General features: G+C 46.9%; 2 protein-coding genes across 2 annotated transcripts; both read left to right on the forward strand.

Moving 5' to 3' along the window:
- The first annotated feature begins 556 nt into the window (after positions 1-556).
- GALR2 (galanin receptor 2) lies at positions 557-3,142 on the forward strand. Its single transcript, XM_003768510.2, has 2 exons — positions 557-1,120; positions 2,344-3,142. The coding sequence occupies exons 1-2, from the start codon at positions 714-716 to the stop codon at positions 3,119-3,121; spliced, it is 1,185 nt and encodes a 394-aa protein (XP_003768558.1). The 5' UTR covers positions 557-713; the 3' UTR covers positions 3,122-3,142.
- Positions 3,143-3,961: 819 nt separating this feature from the next.
- ZACN (zinc activated ion channel) lies at positions 3,962-9,371 on the forward strand. The gene is given in 12 exon segments (XM_031968641.1): positions 3,962-3,983; positions 4,214-4,276; positions 4,794-4,889; positions 5,116-5,240; positions 5,358-5,402; positions 5,603-5,709; positions 5,971-6,140; positions 7,081-7,205; positions 7,407-7,617; positions 8,085-8,246; positions 8,720-8,756; positions 8,758-9,371. Coding segments are annotated over 12 exon segments (1,368 nt in total). The 3' UTR covers positions 8,963-9,371.
- Positions 9,372-9,829: the final 458 nt, after the last annotated feature.

The following is a 9,829-nucleotide window of genomic DNA, read 5'->3' on the forward strand; positions in this document are numbered from 1 at the left end:
TCCTTGGGTGTTCAGGGGCCTTCTATTGTCTATTTTTAATCATTTTTCATCAAAGAGCATTTTTCAGGCCTGAGTTGCTGGGAGCTGGAGGATAGGGACTCCTACAGATAGATTAAGCAAACCACTCAAGAAACAACTCACCTTACAACCCACACAAGAGGAGGTAGTGAAAGTGGGAGACCTAGCTGTGGACAGGGGCTTATGGTTTCTGCTCTGTTGGCTCAGAATTTCTTCCTGCTGGCATTTCCCTTGGGAAACCCTTCAGTAAAATCCGAGGCTGGTGTCTCCTTTGTATTGAAGACCCCTGAATAGGGAAGAGAAAAGTGACATAACCCTTTGACTGCAGTAAGTAACCCCAACTCACATCCACCTCCCTTGAGGTAGTGAGAAACATCGCTCTGTAGGGATGTTTTCATCAGTGCCAAATCTCCTTGGAGACCAGGGGGTCATTCCTTGGTTTTCTAGCTTCCCCACTCAGCCTGCGGTTCCCCTGGGACAAAGCCGGCTTCCTTTGCTCCTCCCCTTCCCCCCAGTCGCATCCCCCCGATTGCCTCCATCCTTTTCTCCCGGGCTGGAGCTGCGGGGGGGGCTTCCGAAGCAGCCGGGCTGTGGAGGCGTTAGGGTGTTTATCGCATGAGAAATACCGGCAATTTGGGGCTCGGAGTTAGCTTGAAGGAGCGGCAATAGCTGGTCACTCCAGGCCAGGGAGCAGAATGGAACGAGGTGTGGACGGATTCCTAGGTTTTCCCTGCTACACTAATGCTTCGGCTGCCCTGGAAAACGCCAGTGATGTGAGCGGCATCTGGGAGGGTTGGCAGCCCGAGGCAATCATCGTACCGGTGCTCTTCGCTCTCATCTTCCTCGTGGGCACGGTGGGGAACTCTCTGGTCCTAGCTGTGCTGCTGCGCAGCGGCCAAATGAATAGCACCACCAACCTGTTCATTCTCAACTTGGGTGTAGCGGATCTCTGTTTCATCGTTTGCTGCGTGCCATTCCAAGCGACCATCTACACCCTGGACGGGTGGGTGTTCGGCGCTCTGCTTTGCAAGGCAGTTCACTTTCTCATCTTCCTCACTATGTACGCCAGCAGTTTCACACTGGCTACCGTCTCTCTAGATAGGTGAGTAATAGCGGTTGCGGGAAAGTAGTGGAAGAGATTTCAAGAGCTCTTTCCTCCTTCGTGAACCTTGCCTCCGGGAGGTCGGGGACCAAGACCGAGTAGGTGGAAGGGGAAAAAACAAATAAGGAGGGCGAATACAGAGGAAGGAGGAGAGACCAGAGTTAAGAAGGCAAGGAGGAGAAAGTAGAAAGAAACACTAGGTTTAGAATAGATAAAGATCTGGGTCTAGGTTTAAGAGTCGTAGTTCAGGCAATACGCTGCTTAAAAGAACCCCGAGTGGTCTCCATAGGTGGAAGACCAAGGTTGGTGCAAAAGAAGGCACAGCTCCGGAGCAGCTGGTGAACTTCGAATGTGTTCGAAATTCTTCAATTTAGTCAGTGGCCCTGACCCTCTTTCAAAAATCCCTAGGGCCGGGACTGGCTGGAGCTGGGAGTTGCCTCACAGATAATGAGAAGCAGAGGGCAGATTCTTCACCAAGTTTCTGGGGGTGCTGGTTTTCCAGCTGCTTTGCTCTGGGCTGAGCGAGGGAGCAGCACGGAGGGGCTTAGGGGCTTCTCTCTATATCCTGGAAGGAAGCTGAGACATAACTAGAACCTCTTCTGAAAAATGGATCAAAGGAAAGGGAAAAGAGGATTGAGAAGGGAGAAAAGGTTGCAAAGAGAACCAGGAATTCTTGAGAGGAAATCCAGTCTAAGGCTCAAATGTTCTTCCCTCTCTTCGGGTCCTCAACTGTCCTTAGAATAGGTTCCCAGAAATATCCTTTTGCTACCATGGCATATATAGTTCAATTACAACAAAACCCAGATAGGGCTCCAGATTCTATAAGTTTCACTAGACATTAGCAGAGTGCCTGCTGTTCAGAAGACTTAGAATTGAAAGAGGCTGCCTCAGATATCCCGGTAATTGTGACATTCTATAGATTTTGGAATTTATCAGTTGATTGGAAGAGAGATGCTTCCTTTTATTTGTAAACTTGGGGAAAATTATGTGACAAAAGTCACTTGTTCTAGTCAGTTATATAGGTCCATTCCCTCGAAGGGGACCTTCAAATAATTCATAATCAATCAGTCTGAGATCTCAAATGGATTTGTCTTGTCTGCCTTTGGGAACAGTACGTAGAAAATAAGAATTCCTCTCACTTTCAAGTCCCAAGGGTGCTCCCCACCCTTACCCCTAGACTTCATCAGCCCCCCTGCACTGACTTTTCTCTCTATCCTTGGAAGGTATCTGGCTATCTGTTACCCATTGCACTCCCGAGAGTTGAGGACTCCTCGGAATGGGCTGGCAGCCATAGGCCTCATCTGGACACTGGCGCTGATTTTCTCTGGACCCTACCTCAGCTACTATAGTCAGTCAGAATTGGCCAACCTGACCGTGTGCCATCCCGCCTGGAGCGCACAGCAACGTCGAACCATGGATGTCTGTACCTTTGTCTTCAGCTACCTGCTGCCGGTTCTCGTACTTAGCCTGACTTACATTCGAACCCTGCGCTATCTCTGGCGGACTGTTGATCCAGTGGCCACTCTTTCCATATCCAAGCGCTCTAAGAGGAAAGTGACTCGTATGATAGTCATCGTGGCTACGCTCTTCTGCCTATGCTGGCTGCCCCATCACGCCCTCATCCTCTCGGTCTGGTTTGGCCACTTCCCTCTTACTCGAGCTAACTATGTGCTGCGCATTCTCTCCCATTTAGTCTCTTATGCCAACTCTTGCGTCAATCCCATTGTGTATGCACTCGTCTCCAAACACTTCCGAAAGGGCTTCCGCAAAATCTGTGAGGGGCTATTCTGCCAAGCTCCTCAGCTCATCTCCCGTAGGGTGAGAGTTGCCCCAACTAGCTCTTGCCAGGGCAACCTATTGGTTCACGACTCCGTCGCAATGATACCTATTTGCAAAGTAGCAGATTCTACCATTTCAGTTCCTGAACATCCTCGGAGAGATTCCGTTTTGAACCCTTTACCCGGCCCATCCTGGAGAGTAGAGAGTGAAGGCTCCCTGTAACCTGTATATCCCCTTCAATGAGATGAGAACTGAATCTGTAGAACAGAGTTTAAGAATGTCATTTTGAAGCAACATTGTTCCATAACCAATTGGGATAGACTTAACTCCTCTCAGAAAGGCAATGATCCAAGGCTGTTCCAAGGATCTCATGTTGGAAGATGCTGTCCATGTCCGGAGAAAGAACTATGGAGTTTGCAGATCAAAGAATACTGTTTTCACTTTTTCTTTCTTTCTCATGGTTTTCCTCACTTGTTCTGATTCTTCTTTCACAGAATAGCTAATATGAAAATGTTTAACATGATTGTACATATATCACTTATATCAAATTGCTTGCTGTCTTGGGGAGAGGGAAGGGAATTTGAAGAGAAAAAAGTTGGAGCTCAAAATTTTATAAAAATCAATGTTGAAAACTATCTTTACATTAATTGGAAAAAATACTATTAAGTATGGGGGGGTGCTTTTTTGTAGGGACTGACTGGGAGGGAGCAGCCAAGAGATACTGGTTTGGGAGTTTAAGCGCTCAAATTGCCTCAATGTTATATATTCCTCATTCCTCCTTTGTCCACGTGGGGGAGGCTAGACTCTGGAATTAGGGATGGCATAGAAGGAAACCCGGGAATTATAGAGGTTTGCCCATCATCGCCCTACCATGCTTTGGCATTTTGCTGAAATAACTCCTTTCCTCAACCAATGAGGTTCGGGAACTTTGGAACTGAGATGACAGCAATTGTGTAGGACCTAAGAAATCAGGCGACTGGGCAGCCTGTAAAACCAAAAACAACAAAAAACCCAATCAGTCCAGCTGCCAGGAAGTTCGGGGGTGGGAGAGCTGGACTAGATATGAAATTAGAGGCCACTTCAGGCACTTGGTGGGTCTCTTATAGAGTTAGCAGAGGACAAGTAGTGCGCTTAGGTTAACTGATAAAACGGGTACTTCCTAGGGGAAGTCCTCCTTGCACTGAATATCCACAACCTTTTCCTCCAGCTTTTGGAAATCATTGGGCAAGTTCATTTAAGATTATTCCAAATAAATCTCAGGCCAAGATTTGTTCGACTCTTTAGGTCATTTTCAGCAATCCCTTTTCTTCCCAGGGTTTGGAAAGTTTGATGTGAAACCCAGGTCTGCAAAGTCTGTGCTGGTCTGGAGTGAAAGCTGTGAGTTGTCGTAATCTAGGCACTGCATTACTAGAGAACCATGGTTAGAATCGGAGCCACCGAGGCTTGCTTTCTGCCTTCGCAACTCTGAACTCCTTGGCTACTAGTGCTTTCTCTCAGAACATTAATTGCTTACAGGAAGGATATGCACGCTTGCCAACAATATTTAAGCCACATCCAAATCTTTTTTCTACCAGGGATATCCCTGCGGCTCCATGGAGTCAGAACAAATCAGCAGAAGGCAAAAAATGTGAATGCCTCAGTTCCTGAACGCTATATTAGGCCCAGGTGGAGGGGAGTTTAGGCTTAGGGGCAGGTGCAGGGGCGGGCGTGACGGGATCTAGGCTTTGTTTTCGGCTATTTGCGGAACTGAGGGAGGGCAGATGAGCTCCAAACTCGGAGCAATTCTCTTTTGCACTGGGCAGCGGGCTATTGTACCCGAGTAAGAGCAAGTGTGGCTTTGGAGCTAGGGGAAGAGCGACCAAATTGCATCAAGGCCCCGTCTTCCCGGTTCTAGTCCGGATCAGGTTTAACTTGTCCCTTTAGTGCCTTTGCAGAGCCTTCCTGATGACGATTCTGCAGCTGCTGCTTGAGCTCTCCCTCCTTGGGTCCGGTATGATTAAGTCCAATACCCGTTCTTCCCGACCCCTCTCCCCAGAGTAGAACTATCCTTGCTGGGGCCGTAATCCCTCGTCCCATTCCTGTCCCTAGTTCCCCAACTACATTCTGAGGAAGTGGGAGGGATCAGGTATTTGGGGTGGCCAGGTTAACGCCATCAAGCCTTCCTTCCCCCCTTTCCCTCCTCCCCCACCCCCCCGTTTCATCTTCCATTTCCACAGCCTGGATGCCCCTAGCTTGCCTAGACTCGCTGTTGGCAACTGAGGTCAGTCCTCAGATCCCGGATAATGGGAGTGCACCTCTGCTCGTTGACGTGCATGTGTTTGTCTCCAATGTCTTCGATGTGGTGAGGAGGGCCGTAACACTGGGAGGGAGGGTGCCATGAGACTAGGTTGTGTTCTGACCTGTAGCCTCCTTGCACCCGAAGTGATGATGCCGTCGTTTCCTCCCCTCTCCCTAACAGAACATCTTGCAGTACACAGTGTCCTCCGCGCTGCTATTGAGACTGGTGAGAATGGTAACAAGGTGGGGGACGGGAACCCGTTAACAGGGAGAGGAAGGGGCGCAAAGATGCTATCTTGGTTTCTGGATCGCGATTTAGAACACAAATCAGGAGCGCAGGCGTGCAGCCAGCCACTTTACTAGTAGTCTTCGCGAATAATAGAACCTCTCTGCCATCTCAAGGAGAGCCTTACCCCTCTTTTTTAGTCGTGGTTCGACCCTCATCTGTCGTGGCATGAGAGTACAGACCCACGGAGTTCCATCACCTTGCCCTCAAATTTGCTGTGGACCCCTGACCTCACCATTCGCGAAGGGTGAGTTGGGATAAGTGCCCCCAGGCTATTCCTGAGTCTTTTCCAAAGTCTCCCAGGGAAGACCCCCTAGTCTGTCTCTAAAGTCTGTCACCTCTGCTTAGCGAAATGTCAGTTGTGACTTCCGAGGAGCAGATGGAGGGGAGAACAAGATCATTTGATTTTTCCCCCCATCTTCCCACCTATTGCTTCGAGCCATGGAGTCAGAATGGAAGCTGCAAAAGGAGGACCTGACATCCTGGTGTCGGGCTCCTCTTTCCCTAGCCTCTCCGTAGAATGGAGGGAGCACAATCCACGGGCGCGGGTAAGCAGAAAGGGTTTTGTGGAGCTCTACACCGCGGTCACCACCAAGACGAACTGCGACTTTGAACTTCTCCGCTTCCCCAGTGATAAAAGTGACTGCAACCTCAGTTTCTATGCTTTCAGCAACACAGGTATAGGGAAGTGGATGGGAGGTACAACAACAGGTCCCAGAAAATTCACTCTTGCACTATTCTCACTGAGCCCCTCATTTCTATCAGTTTGAGTTCTTCAGCCTTGCATTGTATTTTCCTTGATTTGTTTCCCTGGGTTGTGCTTAAGACTTCCCAATTAAAAACTCACCCTTTTACCTCCCCAACATCAATATACTCAACACTTTTCATTCGACTTGGGATCAGTCCTCATGTTCTTCTAGCTGGTAGCAAAACCATGTTCCTTTAGCTTCACATCTACCTAGAGGCTTGGTATCCATCAGTGTTCCACTATCTTCCTGGTCATTTCCATCCCCACATCCTCCCACCCCCTTCCCTGTCAAATTTTTAAACTTTAAAGACAATTAACTCTTCCGTGCTCTCTGTCCCCCCCCCTTTTTTTTTTTTTCTGTGAAAAGCAAAAGCATTGCCTTGGTCAAGAGTAACAGGACTGTATGGAGATCTTCGATATCATTTTTTTTTTAAAGAAATCATTCCAGTACTATGGGTTAGGATGGTAACATAATGGTCATTCAAAATAATTATAATAGCTTCAACAACAAAAACCCTTTTAGGTAATTATGATATTAGTTGCTAGCATTTACATAGCATTTTTAGGTTTGTAAAGCATTTTACGGTTTGTAAAGCATTTTACATGTTATCTCTATTGATCAGCAGCACTGTGAGGTAGGTGCTATTACCATCCCCATTTTACAGATACCCTCAAAAAAAAAAAAATGGGGCGATTCTTATAACTCCTATTCTCCATAGAGCTTTTCCCTTATGTCCATGACCTTGGATCATTTCCACTTGTGTTCTTAAACTCTTAACCTATCTTTCAAAGCAAGGGCCTATTAGGCCCCAGGGATAAGCCATTCCCTTCCTCATGGTTTGCCATTCCTTCTTTTCCCAAATCCCATAGTTGAAGAGTTGGCATTTCATCCCCATGCAGTGAATGAGATTGTGAGCGTGAAACGGGAATATATGGTTCGAGGTTTAAAAGCCCAGGTCCCAGACCAGCAGTTGGTACCTTGCTTCCAGGTGACGGTGAGTAAGAGTATTTACAAAGCTAGGGGAGGGAAGAAGAATGACAGTGAAATCATTCCTTTAGTATATACTGAGGAATTTACAGCTGTACTGGTCAGGAGTACCTGGGAAGAGCAAAGCATAACGGGAGAAGCTGGGTCATTTACCAGGGGCAGGTGTTTTAGAGTTTCTTGAAAACCCTCTTACTTTTTCTTTGCCTAGCTAAGCCTAGAGAACACGGCTATAAAGACAACAATGGCCTTGGTGGTACCAGGGGTGGCAATACTCCTGGCAGATATATGCGGCAGCCTCCTGCCTCTGAAGGCTACTGAGCGTATCTCTTACAAGGTGACGCTGCTGCTTGGCTACCTCGTCTTCCATTCATCTTTGGTGCAGGCCCTTCCCAGCTCTTCCTCCTGTAATCCTCTCCTGAGTAAGTGCCTTCATCAGCAAGGATGGAATTGTACTTCTCTAGTGTCCCAGCTCACCCTTACCTCCTTTCCTTCCTTACTGTGGAAGCCACTGCCTGTGGCTTCTTGTTCTCAGTTAATCTCATCTACCAGAGAACTAAACTATAATATCTATGAGACTATATTATCAATACCTTTGTTGTCCTTGCCCAATTTCTAATTAAGTCTCATCCAGAGATTCTTTTCCATCGGGAAAATTGTTGCAACTATTTAAGCTCAATATAAAGAAACTTCCTAACAAATAGACATATCCAAAAGTGAACGGGCTGCTTCAGATAGTGGGTACTCCTTCGCTAGGTATCTTCAAGGGTAGGCTGGATGACCACTCATTGGGGGAAATTATAGAGGTAATTCTCTTGGTCAGATACAAATTGGACTGGGTATTTTCTGAGATTTTAATCCTTTTTGATTCTGCTGTTTCTCCTTCCAGTTTCCTACTTCACAGTGCTACTGATACTACTCTCCCTCAGCACCATGGAGACCGTGCTGATGTCTGGCTTGCTGGCTCGAGGCAACTTCAGCCCAAAGAGCAGGCCAAACCCAGTTCCAAGAGAAGTGTTAGACACTGCCAACCCAAAGCCCAGATCTGAAGGTAGGCAAAAGCAATCCATCAAAGAGAAAAAAAGGAAGCCTTAGAATCATAGTTTGGGAACAGTCCTTGAGCCCTACCCCAGTCAAAACAGGAAAGTCTAGTACCTCTAGTTTTCCTTAAAATGAAACAAATACTACCTTTTTCCGAAATACTGGTTCTCTTTCTAGTAACGAAGTAGACTATATCTGGACAGCTGAGTTTAGTGGGAGAGCACTTGATATCCTTGGGTACCAGAGTGAACTCACCTCTGGAGTAATACCTAAACCAGTTTCCCTAAGGAAGCTCTTAAAATAATAACTGAGGGCTTTCTTGTCTGGATACAAATACCTAGTTTCAGAAGGACATCTGTGGCAGTGATTTTTTTACTCAGATATGTGATTTTTGTTCCTGGAAAGTGATTTAACTCTGGAGCCTCCTCCTCCCCCCAAGAAGAACAGTCTGGTCCCTTGTATTCATCATCTTCTTTGCTTCAGGGGAGGGTGTTGTCATATGAAGGGCAGCTCCCATTCTGTGTTTCTCCCACAGAGTCCCAAAGGAGAGTTGAGGGGCCAAGGAAGACTTGGGTTGAGGCTATGGACCATATCTTCTTGCTGATGTATGCAGCCATCATCGGATGCAGTCAAATAATCTTTGTCATAGTTTGGGTCTGGTGGGAATGCAAGTCTGACCCACCTCCTGCTACAGATATTCCCCATGGGGGAAAACCTAAGATCTAAAGGGCTAACACTAGAAATTGGATTCAAGATTCTCAAGAACTAAGAGTCCAAACAAATAAGAGCTTGGTTTTCCAAATCTGAGGTCAAGGTTATATGACGTCAGCTCTCTCACTCACTAGTCAGGGCCCCTTCCCTCTGTCAGCATGCAAATACTAGAGAAATAAACCTTTCTGTTGAGACTGCATGTAGCTCCATGCTCTTGTGACTGTTCTCTTCAGGGCAGGCTTGGATACCCCACAGACCTCCGTAGCTTTTCTTCTGCCCATTTCTCTGTGAGCCCTGGACCACATCTAGCTAGAGTATCTAAGTAGGCTGAAAAGGAGCATCTGACTCAAGGTGGCAGGACTAAACAACTTATCACATGTTGGGGATAAGTCATACATTTCTGTTCCAGCCTTCCCTCTTCACAGGGCCTTTGCAAAAACTCTCCCAACCTGTTTCCATGCCTTTTTTTGTCTAGACTCCTTTCTCTCCAAAGAAGAGCTTTCTACTGTGGTCACATTAGCAATAGGATCCTTGATACTGCCCGACCATTTTTTCCACCCCTACCTCTTCATCCCTTTGTGTCCAATCTGCCAGGGTTATCTGCCTGATCCTGAAGCACGAGGTGTTTATGCTATGGCAAAAAGAAGACAAAAACACTATGCACAATGAGAGGTTCAGTCCATAGAGTACATGGTGGAAAACTATATGGAATGCAGAATTGGGAAGAAATGGGTTTGTTTTATGCCCTCTTGCTAGGGGAAAAGCAGTATGGTACTGACAGAAAGAATAAAGAGATAGGCTTCCTCTAATGTCCCAGGGTGCTCATGACAATTAAAGGAAAATGGAGAAGTGGAGAGTAAGGATGATACCTGTCACCTCTTA

This window comes from Sarcophilus harrisii, chromosome 4, assembly GCF_902635505.1.
Source record: "Sarcophilus harrisii chromosome 4, mSarHar1.11, whole genome shotgun sequence".
NCBI lineage: Eukaryota > Metazoa > Chordata > Mammalia > Dasyuromorphia > Dasyuridae > Sarcophilus > Sarcophilus harrisii.

Excerpts from the sequence above, each read along its gene's own strand:
- GALR2 (XM_003768510.2), top strand. The coding sequence starts at position 714 with ATGGAACGAGGTGTGGACGGATTCCTAGGTTTTCCCTGCTACACTAAT. Across the intron at positions 1,121-2,343 it reads GCTACCGTCTCTCTAGATAG|GTATCTGGCTATCTGTTACC; the intron begins GTGAGTAATAGC and ends TATCCTTGGAAG.